At 38.9% G+C, this 14,044-nt stretch overlaps 5 protein-coding genes across 5 annotated transcripts; 3 read left to right on the top strand and 2 right to left on the bottom strand.

Moving 5' to 3' along the window:
• Positions 1 to 67: 67 nt before the first annotated feature.
• Positions 68 to 4,627, bottom strand: BRETT_004129 (uncharacterized protein; the record flags this gene model as incomplete). The annotated part of the gene is made up of 1 exon (XM_041282625.1): positions 68 to 4,627. One exon carries the CDS (start codon positions 4,625 to 4,627, stop codon positions 68 to 70), a length of 4,560 nt encoding a protein of 1,519 aa, XP_041135401.1.
• Positions 4,628 to 5,664: 1,037 nt separating this feature from the next.
• BRETT_004128 (uncharacterized protein) lies at positions 5,665 to 7,428 on the top strand (the record flags this gene model as incomplete). Its single annotated transcript, XM_041282624.1, has 1 exon — positions 5,665 to 7,428. The coding sequence occupies one exon, from the start codon at positions 5,665 to 5,667 to the stop codon at positions 7,426 to 7,428; it is 1,764 nt and encodes a 587-aa protein (XP_041135400.1).
• Positions 7,429 to 7,792: 364 nt separating this feature from the next.
• On the top strand, positions 7,793 to 9,340 carry BRETT_004127 (uncharacterized protein; the record flags this gene model as incomplete). Its single annotated transcript, XM_041282623.1, has 1 exon — positions 7,793 to 9,340. The coding sequence occupies one exon, from the start codon at positions 7,793 to 7,795 to the stop codon at positions 9,338 to 9,340; it is 1,548 nt and encodes a 515-aa protein (XP_041135399.1).
• Positions 9,341 to 9,500: 160 nt separating this feature from the next.
• On the bottom strand, positions 9,501 to 11,540 carry BRETT_004126 (uncharacterized protein; the record flags this gene model as incomplete). Its single annotated transcript, XM_041282622.1, has 1 exon — positions 9,501 to 11,540. The coding sequence occupies one exon, from the start codon at positions 11,538 to 11,540 to the stop codon at positions 9,501 to 9,503; it is 2,040 nt and encodes a 679-aa protein (XP_041135398.1).
• A 1,666-nt stretch (positions 11,541 to 13,206) lies between these two features.
• BRETT_004125 (uncharacterized protein) lies at positions 13,207 to 13,953 on the top strand (the record flags this gene model as incomplete). Its single annotated transcript, XM_041282621.1, has 1 exon — positions 13,207 to 13,953. One exon carries the CDS (start codon positions 13,207 to 13,209, stop codon positions 13,951 to 13,953), a length of 747 nt encoding a protein of 248 aa, XP_041135397.1.
• Positions 13,954 to 14,044: the final 91 nt, after the last annotated feature.

The following is a 14,044-nucleotide window of genomic DNA, read 5'->3' as shown; positions in this document are numbered from 1 at the left end:
TTATGTAAAATTAGCATTAAATGTACCAATTAGACTGACCCTTAACATCACGTAATTCAACTGCTTTCTAATGATGCTTTTTAAATGAGAAGCTGCTTCTGCACAGTGGACATGTCGATTGACCCGAACTCTTGAACCATCTGTATAAACAAGCTGAGTGGAAATTATGATGGCACGTTGGGCAAACCTTGTTTGGAGTGGAGTGGTCAACTGCATTGATGATCGAGTAGCAAATAGCACAATCCTCATATCCGGCAAACTTGGAGTCCACGTTCTCCTTGAAATGTTTCACTGCATCCATGATTGACATGTTTTGGAAGTTGATCATATACTGGAAGGATCTTATCCAAGCTTGCCATTTCTTTTCTTTAATTCCAACTCTGGACAATCCCCTTACCGATATTTGGGAAAGAGGATAATCAGCTGGGAGGGAAATCAATATTTCCATTGTTTGATCATCGATTTCACAGGAACAGGTCACTTCGTGAACTGTCTTGTTCATTTTCAACTTAAACTTATCATCTTCAGTAACATCTCTCAGACTCAACGAATCAAGAATATCATCGATAAGAATTGGGCTTATGTATGTTGCAATGAACGTGTTGAGCCTATTTTTGAGCTGAATGTCCCTGATGGAAGAAAACCATTTACGGACGACACTTCCACCAATAAACCGCATCATCATGTAGAGGAGATTCACCTCCAATTTTCTCTTTTCCGACTTCTTATCCAAAGAATCACCATCAAGATCCACAGAGTAATTGCTGACATACTCAAAACTCGATCCTTCTGGGAATTTGAACGTGCCCACATCTATGTAGTCGACTAGCAAAGCTAAACTATTATAAATCAACCCCTCACTCAATTGCTCAATGTATCTGTCCTTCAACTCCTGAGTTATGGAAGGAAAATGCTTTAAAATTAAATACCAATTCCAAAGATAGGTAAGCGTATCACTATCAGAAAAATCGTAGGCACGGTCAATCAGAGTTTGCGGAATCTTCACATCATTTATCAACTCCTTATCAAGTGAGGTATCAACAACAAGTTTATCTTGTACTTGAGGAAGAAGCTTGCAGATCATTGAAACGGATAGCCGTTGAATCTTCACAACAGGAGAAACCAAGTATTCAAACAAATTAGCATATTTAGGCCGAAAAAGTTTCAATGGTACGTGATTGTTTAAAAGAAAGGTCAAAATATCTAGCACCATAAGCAAAGGTCCATTGGCATTCTGAATGTCAAGAAGATTAAACAAATATTCGACCACTCCCTTTTGTATATCTTCTTGGTACTCGGAAAGAACAGTCTCATCGCACTTAGCAAAAAACGTCTTGACTAGCCGGAGAGTAAAGTACGAAAGCTCTACTGGTTGCTTATCTGCAACAAGCATATCCAATGACTCTGTACAAACTCTCATAATAAGTTCGCTTACCCTGTCCTTAGTTTCCTGCGGAAGAACAGAAACATTTATATCTTGAGCATTTATTAGGTAATATGTTGCAAATTCAAAAAGAGCTATTCTCACTGCAGTAAACTCGGTATCGTAGGAAATATCACAATCAAGCCAAGCTGTCAACGTATTCAACATCATCATAAATCTTTGAGGAGGGAAAAGCGGCTTGCTATCAATGAACTTTGAGGATAGCATCAAGTTAATCAGTAAAAGTGACTTTAAACCCGACCCTAAAATATCCTCCGTTGACCTTATACCAATGATACTGGCAGCTATCCGATTTCTGTAGGTAAACAGTTTATCTGATTGTATGATGTCCCGATCACAAAGAAGTAGCACAGTCATCCTTCTTTGATCAGACGCAATAAACTTCAATGATGCGTCAGATATGCCCAAACGACTAGGCGATTTATCATAAACAAAGCTTGCAACTCTTGCATATACTCTATATGTGTAAAACTGAATACAGTTATTCTTTGATTCAAGAAGTTTTTCAAGATACTGACAATGTCCCTGAACAATTAAATCCTTTGCAAAAATGCTCTCTAAAGAGCAGGAATTGAAGAAACCGTCAAGATATTCATCTCTAAAGCGTTGGAATGTATTGTGTGCATTATATGGTTCACTCGATAAAAATGAACAATCAGATATTATCTCCAAAAGCAGCATAACATCCGTAGCCAAATCAAAATTAGACAACAGTAGATCCGCCTTGCCCCTTAAAACTTCAGCGTAAAACAATAGTTCGTTTAGTTTCTTCAAATTCTTGAATTCCAAACTCTCTTGCGAGTCCAAAAATAGGTATAATGATGTGCCGAATATATTAGAAACAGTCAATTCTGTGGTTGGAGAACGTGGTATAAGTTCCTCAATCTCAGAAACAAGTGATTTAGGTATGTACTTCGACAAAGTTTCCACGTCCAAGACATCTAAATTACTTCTAATTAAACTATCCCCTGGGGACTCTGAAAATGCAACTTTTAAAGCATCAAGGTACGCATGCATGAATGAATCCTCATTAATATGCTTTAGTAACAAATCAAGAAGTTTCTTCGAGCTTTCACTTTCTTGAGTTTTGATCAAGTAGACAAGAAATTCATTGTTTGAGGTACTAAACGTAATCATTGGTATATCTTGATAATACTCTTCACATTTCCTCACGAAAGAAGGAGTATTTGTGTGAAGTACTGATTGCACATAAAGTCTTTCAAGTATCTCCGGATTCAAAACTTTGAAAAGCGTTTCATCATTTTCCTCAGTCTGCTTATTCCTAGCTGTATGATCTAAAAGATACTCCTTGATATTGGGAGCATCTTCAACTTGAAAATCTTTGATGTGACTAAGATTATTTAAAACAAGACTCTCGCTTGTTGTTTTCTGCAGAGAAATAAATTCAGCATCAACTGCTTTAGAAACTGATAGCGAGTCAAATAAATTCGAGTTCCAGTAATCAAGAAGAATACCAAAGACCAATTCTGGATTTCCTTTTGTAATAAATGAGTCTATTAAGGGTATGGAATTAGCAATAATATTCTTAGCCTGATTGATATTCATCTTGATATATATATCAATGATGTCAAGTGCCAAGGTAGGGTATTCGTCAGTTTCATCACGTAAAGACTCAACCGAGTTGGTAATTAATTCTAAAAGAAGATCAGATTCATTTTCCTGCAATAACGAAATAAAGTTTTGACAAAATTCTTTTTGGTGCACAATCTTGTACTTCAAAGAAGCATACTCAATAAGCCCTGAAGGTAATGCATCTAGGATTGCGGAATTAATGTCTAACAATATATCGGCATCATCATTTTGATAAACTTTTAAATTCTTCATAAGAGCGAGCATACAATTTGAAAGGTGACGAGGAGAATCAAGAATTTTCACAAGCAGGCATGCTACTCTATTTATTAAGAGTGTCTGACTATCATCCTCCAATGCAGAGTAAACCTTGTGCACGAAATTCATATATGTTTTGAATGCGTTAACTTTAAATCCCGGTAATTTCTCATTCTCAACATCAGTCTCCAAAATTCCTAAATAAAGCTTAACCTTGTCATATTTTTTAATTGGTAAAAAGTCGTATGGAAGTAAGGTTAATAATGTGTAAACAATGTCATAATATAGAGGATTTGATCCCAAGGATCCAAGACGTAGTGTATCAAGAAGATTTGGCTCCGCTTTTCTAGCAGTAAGCCAAAATGCAGATTTGCGCTTAGTCAACACAGTAAGTGCGTCAAGAATTGCAAGTATCGAACCAGAATATAATGCAGAATTTTGCTTCTTGTTAATCTTTAAGCCCTTAACAGCGGCCGAAGATAGCTTATCAAAGTAGTTTGAATCGGCGGCAAATTCACCATTTTCATTTGCGGATAAAAACAATCGAATGGTTTGGTATATTGCTTTTTTAAGAAGAGGATCTTTGGTGGAAAAGATTGAAAGATACGCCGAATTGGTAAAAAGTGAAAGAATCTTCGTCTTGGTATCTTTTGTCACATTTATGCTCTCCGAGCGTATCCGACTTAACAGATCGGAAAAGAGTAAAATAGTGGATAAAAGAACACGATGGTACTTTGCACGACTCTCGTCCTTATCAATAAATCTCTCATCGGAAATAGTATCTTGTGATTCTAGTGTGATTACTTGAAACACATAGTTTGTGATTTGATCTGTGAAGATTTTCCATAAGCCATCTAATTTTGCCTGATCGTTATTAAACGTGGCATAAAGATCTTGCTTACATAGTTTAGATGTAGATCGGTCAGCATCGAACAATCCAGAAAGCCATACTCCAATTGTGTCACGAAGATACTTATAAAACTTCTTTTGGAGAATCCTCACATATTGGGATTGTACTTTGTGCGAAAAAGTCCTCACTTTCCTTGACTCATCTATTCCAAGCATGGGATACATCTGACACCAAGAAATAATGGCGATATCATTTTTTATAATGGAAGGATTGTGCGATATTCGGTCAAAAAGCTTTGCAATGGATTTCTCCCTTGTTATGCTATCATGCTTTTGAAGCCCTCTAAATAGCAACTGCAGTTCAGTTGACTGTAAAGCGTTGGGATCAGGAACTCCAGTTATATAATTGAGAGAGACTTCAAATCCATTTGTCCCAAGTCCCAAATCTGCCTCTGCCTGGTATCCAGATGTGAAACCAAAACCCATGTTTTCAATCAGATTTTTATTCCTGACGTACAATCTATAATAAATGTCTGTTTAATTATGAACATATTATGAGTGGCGAAATGTATAGTAAGTGTAGTTCAACTTAGATCTATCGCTGAAAAAGTTTTCCAGGACTGAAAAAATAAATGAAAACTAAAAATTTTGAAAGGTACATTCATAATGCTCCAACCATTAGATAAAGTAACAGAGATATCCAACCAGGTAATATTATAATGAAAACAGAAAATTTGTCAAGTTGTCCAATTTAACTTACATAATTTTGGATTTAACTCATACAACTATTAAAGATCATCACCGATTCATACTTTGCGTTATCATTTAGTCCAGCGTGAGGAATATAATAAAGGTGTAAAGATGCGCTTACGTATAAGAAAATAAGAAAAAAAGCGAAAAAGAAGGATGGGTTTAAACAATAAAAACAAACAGCAGCAATATCCTAATGTAGAAGTACATAAATAAGGGAAATTTAAATTATCGAAGTGGCTTTATACACAAGACTCTTACAAATTTTGTTGATCCTGTGACACATAATTCCCGACGCATTAGACACAATGAATGAATTTTGGATATGTTGAAAACCTGAAAACCTTTATTACTGTTTTAAGGATCATACCTTTTAATCACAATCTCCTTCTGAAGAAAATGTCTTGAACTACATAAATGTATTATGCTGCTTAGGTTGTTTACCTTTCGATCTCCTCTCCAGTTTTCCCCTTTTTATTTTTTGATCTAAAATTCTGAGTTTGTTTATTTCTGATTTTTCCCTATTTTCGGATCATTTTTTATTTATCCCTATGTATGAAATTCCCACCCCATTGCCAGCCTTGTTACTACTCTATTATATATTAGTGCATCGTTATTGAGGAACACGATCCTTTTTGGTGACATTTAATCAGCAAAAAGATACCAACTGAAATTCGAAACCCGCCAACATTTAAGGCACCTTTTTCGTTGAAATAAATCCCCCACCAAGATTATAACTACCAATCTTTCATTATCCTGAAGGCGAACAAAAAATGCATCACAAACTTCACACAGATGCAATAGAGTTTCTCAAAAATAAGGTGTATCTGGGATCATATGACCAAGCACCAGAAAATTCAAGCAGCTTCGTCTATTTCACAGTTGAGGATGCACTTCCATATAATGCATTCCATTTGGATTTCGGTCCATTACATATTGGTCATCTCTATAGATTCGCAGTTGCCCTTCATAACATCCTCAATGACCCAAAGAACAGCTCAAAGGCGGTAGTCTTTTATTCGTCTAGCAGTGCTAAAGCTAGAGCAAATGCTGCTTGTATTCTTTGCTGTTATTTAGTTCTTGTGCAGGATTGGGCACCTCACCAGGTTTTACAGCCAATATCACAGATTCAACCTCCACTAATGCCATTTCGGGATGCGGGCTACTCAAAGGCAGATTTCGAGCTCAGTATACAGGACGTTGTGTACGGGATATGGCGAGCCAAAGAGAGAAATATGATAGATATAACAAATTTCAATTTGGAGGAGTACGAGCAATATGAAAGGGTCGACCAGGGTGATTTCAACCTGATATGCGATGAATTTATTGCATTTGCATCTCCCAGACAATCAAGGCCAGGGGCACCTTTGAATCAACCATTTAGAAAGCTTTTGCAGTATTTTGTGTCGCATAATGTCGAGCTAGTTGTCAGATTAAACACCCATCTATACGACAAGAACGAATTTGAAAAAAGAGGCATCAAGCATCTGGATATGATTTTTGAGGATGGAACTTGCCCTACAATGGAGCTGGTCCAAAAGTTTATTGGTGCTTCCGAAACGATTATATCCAACGGTGGAAAAATTGCCGTTCATTGCAAAGCAGGTCTTGGAAGAACAGGGTGTCTTATAGGGGCATACTTGATATACACGCATGGATTTACAGCAAACGAGTGCATTGGCTATATGAGGATGATGCGTCCGGGCATGGTTGTTGGGCCTCAGCAGCATTGGCTATATCTTCATCAAAATGAATTCAGAGATTGGAGACACACTATGGTGCTAGATACAGAGCCCGATAAATCGATTGGCGGCCTTTTCCCATTGATACCGCTTGATGCATATAAGGAAAGAAGACGTCAGAGGAGGCGAATGGAGACGGAAAGAGACAACATGGATATGAATGATGCTGACATACCCGCAGATGAATCCGTAGATATTTCATCCATGGGAGGAAGGAGGAAAGTTTCCACACAATTACGACAAGCAGCTACAGAAGCCATTCCTTCGGATAATCCCGGACAGCCCCGCAAATATATAGGGAGAAATGGCCGTTATACAAACTCAGACGAGGAGAGAGACAACGAGGATGATGCTCCATATACCTCAACAGTAGGGAATAATGCAATATCAAGCAGTCCGAGGAAAGAGATGAGTGTCTTTAATGAAAATCAGGAGAATGTTGTTCCAGTAGTTGATGACGATAGTGATGTTTTTATGGGTGATAAGGATTCTAAGGTGTCCACTCACTTGACCAGGAAAACAGCAAATCACTCATCACCTACAAAGCATCATAGGTATCCATCTCAATTTTATAGGAGGACAACAACCACAACTAAGACAACAACTACGATTGCATCGTCTCCTCCGCCATCTAGGTTTGCAAAGAAGAATGGTGCTGATTCAGCGATAAAAGGTGCGAAGCAAAGGTCAATAAGTTCAACCAGGTCTATAAAGGGAGGAAGAGTTTTGAGTTCTGAGAGAATAATAGGCAACCCAGGGGTCCGTAAGCTGTCTGCAAAACGTTACGAATCCTAAATTATTGGTATATAAAGCTTCTTCTTGGGACTAAATTTATAATATAAAGTTCTTTATTGTGAGTGTATTTCAAGTATTACAGGGACTAGTACTTTTCTAATGGATATATATATATTTTTTTTTGCACAGCCTCACAAATAATTCAGAGGTAAACATCAGGAATGGCGAGAACGTAAACTTGAAAGTATAACCCGAGAACTAATGATCTGTCATATTTTAACAAGTTACTTTATAGTATCTCAATGCATTATATAAGGTAGGGATTGGAACTTGAAATTTGTGAATTCTAAAAGTGAAATTTTCAACACTACTGCTGTCTTTATCCATCAACTAACTCCTCAGGACAAATCATTCATTCTTTTAGATGGACATGATAAATTCCCCTAAGCACAAGGAGTTTAAATCCAGAATCCCCACGTTTGTGGGCCGAATTAAGAGAAAAACACCAATAGCTAATGTGCCAACGCAGACACTCAAAAGTTCATTTGGGAAGGATAATATATACAGTGAATATGTGGACGTTCTTGATGCTTATATGAATCAAGATATTCTCTCCGAGAGACGTCAGCTGCGAAAGTTACGGAGCCAAGTAGAGCTTGCAAAAGTGCAGTTGGAATCCATAAATGAGGACAAATGCGAGTATCAGCGCAAGAAACGGAAGCTGGAATTGTCAATAAAGGAAGGAAATGAGATTTATAATAAGTTAGATGAAATATTTCGCTCAAGAAACCTTGCCTTGAGTAAAGAGATTCAAGATAACCGCCAGCAGTTTGAGCAAAAGAAGAAGGAGATCACTTCAAGATTTTCTGAGAAGTTGGATGATTTTAAAAGTCAGTGCGAGAAGTTGGTAGCTGCATCTACAGTTGATGAGGAAACAGAAAGCAACCGGAATAGAAGGCTGGATGCTCTTAACAGGGAATGCACACAATTGACGGAAAAACTCAAGCAGACGAAAGATGTTTTGGCGTTAAAGTTGGCCAATATTCGAAAAGAATTGGATCTTAAGCTTTTGAAACAGGATGAAGGTGATGAAAGTTTATCAAGGTTACAGAGTGAATCAGCAGCATTAAAAGCTCAGATAGAGCAGACAAAGCTGGAAGTCGACTCACATAAGAAGGAATTAGAAGCTGCAGAAACAAAGTTCAGGTGTTTACAAGATGACATCTCGAAATTAAAGCCTTTTACCGGCTCCATAGAAGTCGAGCTTAAAAATTTGAAAAAGGAGGAAAGTCAACTTGATTCCGATATTGAGCTGATAACAGCTGGAAATAAGAAATTGGAGGGTGGCTTGTATAAAGATATGGAAAATAGGTTTAGTTTGGCTACCAAGAGATTGCGGGATTCAGAAAGTATAGCCTTCAGACTTAAAAGAGAAATTGAGAAATATCAAGATTATATTCCGTTATACGTGATGGCCTCGGATTCATCGTATTGCGTAAAAAATGCCAACTTTATACCCGAAGCATCAAATATTATACCATGTATCATTGCTCATCTAGATGATTTGGAGGCCGGAATATCACATGCAATTTTACTATTTAACATTGAAGATCCAGAAGGGACTTGGAAAGTTTTGAGCAAATTCTTAAGTACATTAGGTGCAGAGAATATTTCAAGCTTTTCAGATAGCCAATTCGGAGAAGTTATGGCTTCAGTTGAGTCAACATTTAAAAATGGCACTAATCTAACATTTAATAAGAATGGCAAAGTGGTAAAGGCATCGGTTATCTTCCTGAGCTTGCAATTACAGAATAATATTGTGCAAGCGTTGAATAATGTATATTTGCGTCTTTCTACTTTGACCGTGGTTAAGGTAACATCTGGATCTGAAAAAGCAGTTGTGGAAAGGCTTCTTGAATACAGAAAAGCGGAAAAGCAAGCTGTGTATGCATACAGGAACGAGTGTCCATAATATCTACAAGCATGAGAAATAAGAATGTAGCAAAACAAAGTACGAGAGTAAATTACTGGAGAGTAAGCAATCGTTTCACGAGTGTGTGCGTAATTGTCTAATTGTTTGAAGATGATGCCGGCAGTAGCTGCAACGAAACTTCAGAGGGGGAAAAAAAAAACTAATAGCCATGATCAGACATCCATGTGGAAATCTCCTTTCCGAAGAACTCAGAAGTTAACTCGGGATCGTATCTTTCCAATCTCTGAAGGTACTTGATTAGGTCGTAATTAATACTGCTGTTGATCTTGCTGTCATGCTTATACTCTGGGTGGTGCATGACAAAGCTTCTAATAAACTTAGCGGTTGAAGGAATTTCTCCTGATGCACGCTTGGATATGAACTTGAAGTAAATCTCGAGCAACTCCAGGGCATTTCTTTGCTGCTCAGTCTTTATTTCAAACGTTTCATGAACATACCGCCTCGTCACAGGAACAAGACCTTCGAAGTCCTCGTATCCATTGAAAAGTTGGTCAAGAGATAGTTGAGCAATCACAGCCTTTTCATTCTGTCCATGCCAACTGTTCACACGGAATCCAAACTTGCCATCAGTCGTGCAACCTCTCGTGTGAGCCACCTTCATGTTCTGCTCGGCAACGGATATAGGAACGTAAAAGTTCGGTCTGTACTTGATGACGGCTCTGGCAAGCAAGATGGAGAAAACGCCAAATGCGGCATTCTCGAAGTCAGTAACCGATATCTCCATTGGTCTTATCTCGACCCTCCATCCAGGAACAGAGTCGTTACCCGGAGTGGCTTTCTGCGTAGGAGGTTTGAATCTGAGTGTCTGCCAGTTGGTGGACTGGATGTTCTCGAAATGGTCTGTTTCGGTGGCATCGTCCTGCTTGATCTTCTCCTTAAATATCACTAGTGGGTCTCTGATGTACAAATGGGCAAAGTGCCTTGCCAAACGGTGATCAAATCCTGCGGACCGCAATTTAGCATAGACAGCCGGATTAATAGGGCTTTCCACGTCGTTGAGTGATGGCTCAAAGTATGTGTAATCGGCCGAGCTTTCACTCTCCTTGCTTACTGTGCCAACAGATGTAATGTGGCTGAGACCGTCTATTCCAGGCTGGCTGTGTATGTCTCCCAGGTACTGATCAACAGAGTCGTATCTTGACTTCGGGATGTATATCACATTTGCGTTATCAGCAATGCCTCCTCTGGCTTTGTGTCCTTGCAAAGTTGCTTCACCTCTCTCTTCCGGACATCTATCATCAACAGCACCAGAAATGACATTCCAACGCACATCCTGGTCTGCAAGGCGGCCTTTCAATATTGGTGTTGCCGCAGTAAGTGCTAGTAAGGCCGGTGCAATGTTAACAAACGAGTCGTAAACGTATCTCGCCTCGTTAATATCTGGAGCCTGCAGTGTGACTTGAAGGCAGCAGCAGCCCATTCCAAAGCCCATCGAATCCATGTAGATGTGGCCAGGCTTTGCTGCACCGAGGAATGCTTCATCATCTCCGCTGAAAAGCTCCCGCTTAGGAATCGAAGAGTCAAGATGCGTCATGTCCGTGTTTGTATCTTCAAACAACGGAATATTGATCGCAACTTTCTGGCCTCTTCTTCTTCTTATGTTGGCAGTGAGAGTTGGGAACCTCACATGCTGGTTGATCACCTCGTCTGGGAGGAAAAGTGACTGCGAGGCCGGACCTTTAGGCACAGCCTTCGGATAGGTGAAGTCATCACATCCCATGGTGGGGAAAGCAGTCAACGTTGCCGCGTGCACATTCTTGTCACCCATCTCGTTGTGTGCAACAGTTCTCCTAACGCTCATATTTTGCTCCACCTCTGCATATCCTTCAATAGTCTCACCATCGTATGGCTGGTAAGGTGTGGCTTCAAGCATAAATCTTCCATATTCCGGGTGGAAAAGAATTCCCTGGTCGATTGCCCTTTGCTTGTCCTTGCCATGTTCTCCCAGATTTTTCAACACTTCGGTCTCGTTTAGCGATAACTGGGCAGTCTTGGCCTTATCGTCGATCCTGATCATGTGATACTCGATCTCGTCACCCCAGAAAAAGTGATCGTTGTGACGGCCCTTGGCCGCATTAAAGCAATTCACTAATTGGTTGATACCATGATCCCGAACATAGTCGTTGTATTGACGAGATTCTGCCCATGACAGAGGCGTGCCCTGAGAAAGTAAACCCATGTTTGCGATTTTCCGCGATAGAATTCAAGATTGCTGTACCAATGTTACTGGCGATGTAGATAATCAAATGTCGGTATGACGATTAGCAACTGTTCAACTTCGTAATGCCAAAGGATCAAAGTTATACCCTGTCAGGATTTCAGCTGTTAGACTTGTTTTGTTTATCTTGAGACTACCGCCAAAAGAACAGAAACAACTAATGAAAAAAGAAAGCCGGATCAGACAAAATGTGGTCGATACCTGAAAGCAGTAAATAAACGAAAAGACCAAATAAGTCGAGAGAGCGGTGAATTGTGTGACTAATGTATTCCTACTAATACAGATCGATCAGCCTGCAAATGTATGTATATAAATATATATATATATATATAATTTTTTCGTTTTTTTTTTCTCTCTTTCCCGGAAATCGAGCTATACAATATAATGTGTATGTTCTTTGTATGCAAGGTCCTCAAAATGAACCGAGGATGCAGGAGCGAAATAATAAGAATTACCCACCAACTTTCATAATTACCATATGCTGAACAACGCATGCCGTGATTTTCGCACTGAAATTTTTCCATCCCGCTTACTAATTGGATCTTGCGCAGATTAGCATGGGTTGATTGATAAGGGACCCTACCTCATTTCCTACTCCTGATGTCCTAATATATTCTCCACGACGTCTAATTTTCTGAGTCTTGTAACGATATCTTGTGAAAAGCTTGAGGCTTTGTCATTTCTTGACACAATGCAGAAATCAGTTTTAGTTCTTTGTCGATGCTCTTTTCATGTTTAGGCGCCGGTATTATTTAAATTTCAAAAAAAAAAAATTTTCTTATTCCTTCTACATCCATATTTCACAACTATGGCGTTTGGACCTAAATTCGACATTCTGGTTAGTACTGTGTCTTCCCGCTCGATTACGGAGCAACTGACTGCACGAACGATTTTCAAGCTCTATTCCCGCATTTTACGTCGTGGATTTTATCGTTTCTTGCGGTTTCCTATCGAAAATTCACTCCCTTGCATCACTATACCTCCAAATATGGTTGCTTTTATACATACACTTTTTCTGGTTATCCTGCTCCCCCCTGCATATCCAAATCTTTTTCAATCAAGTTAGTTGTGTTTCCTTCACTACATTGTATGTGTCTCTTTTGTTGGCCATTCAAAAACATGCTAACCACTTTTTTGTAGCATCGTTCTCCTGTCATCCTCAACTTTGGCAACACAGCTCAAGCCACAATTTTTATCTAGCAGGACGATTTGCTGTAGGTGTATCCATACAGTAATTAATTTTGCAATCATCCCGAGAGTATCCTTATAATGAGTATAAACTGTACAGCATTATCTATGGATATATTCATCACTGTGCTATCTGTGAGTACTGTTTTTGTTTTTTTCAATTTCATATTAGTCCGTGTTTTGCAGTATCTCGAGGCACACGTGCAATAACGAAAGATATCTATCTTATCAAGGACAGCTTATCTGTGGCGACGCGTCTGTAGCGTCGATGCAATCTCAAGCTTTCCCTTCACAAAAAAAAAAAAAAAAATTCAGTGTCAATATTTCTAGCCAGATAAAAGCTGATTAGTCTGCTAGCCTAGTCTGAGTACCACATTGAAACCCTGTCCTCATTAATTTGAGAGAATTCCAACTTAGAGAATATATACAGTTATTCCGAATGAGTGTGAGGCAGGTGGTAATACCCGGCGATCATATAGAAGTTGAATCGCAGAAAAATAGGTCTTCAATAACATTAGGCCCTCATATATCTCTCGTACCTACAATTGGCACACACACGCTAAATCCAACCACTGTTGGACTTTTGGAGGAAAAACATCTTTCGGCTAAGCGTACAGTTTATTATGTTGAAGCAAATTCCAAAAGATATCTTCCCGAAAGTGGTGATAACGTTATTGGTGTCATCATAGGGTCGTTTGGAGATTTCTATAGGGTGTCTTTAAATGATTTTAGCGTGCCGGTTGTTCTTAACCAGTTCAGTTTTCCAAATGCGTCGAAAAAAAATAGACCAAGACTTGAGGTTGGCGACTTGATATATGCCAGGGTGGAATCGGTGAATCCAAATGTGGATGCTGAAATCAGTTGTGTTGATCCAACCACGGGAAAAGCCGAAGGCTACGGTAAATTAGAAGGTGGAATGGTTTTTAAAGTTAAACTTGCATATGCAAGAAATCTCCTCTTCGATCCGAATGCACATATTCTTACAGAGTTGGTCACGAAGTGTAAATTTGAGATAGCAATTGGTGTGAACGGTAAAATATGGTTCAAAACGGATGACATTCTCAGCACTATAGCATGCGGAAGATGTATTGAAAAGAGTCAGCAGTGGAGAGATGCAGATATCAAAGCAAATGTGGAGGATGCTTTTGCGGAAATGAAAAAGTCGAAGGACGAAGGTGATAACTAAACTACTTTTATAGACGAAATGATACGTATATATGTTGGTTTGCATAGCATATTATACATTGTACATTGTAATTTGATTGATTGTTGGTCGT

The sequence above is a fragment of the Brettanomyces bruxellensis genome, chromosome 5 (assembly GCF_011074885.1).
Source record: "Brettanomyces bruxellensis chromosome 5, complete sequence".
In the NCBI taxonomy this organism is placed as follows: domain Eukaryota; kingdom Fungi; phylum Ascomycota; class Pichiomycetes; order Pichiales; family Pichiaceae; genus Brettanomyces; species Brettanomyces bruxellensis.
Note: the sequence above shows the minus strand (reverse complement) of the source record. Positions and strands in the feature narration are given on the sequence as shown.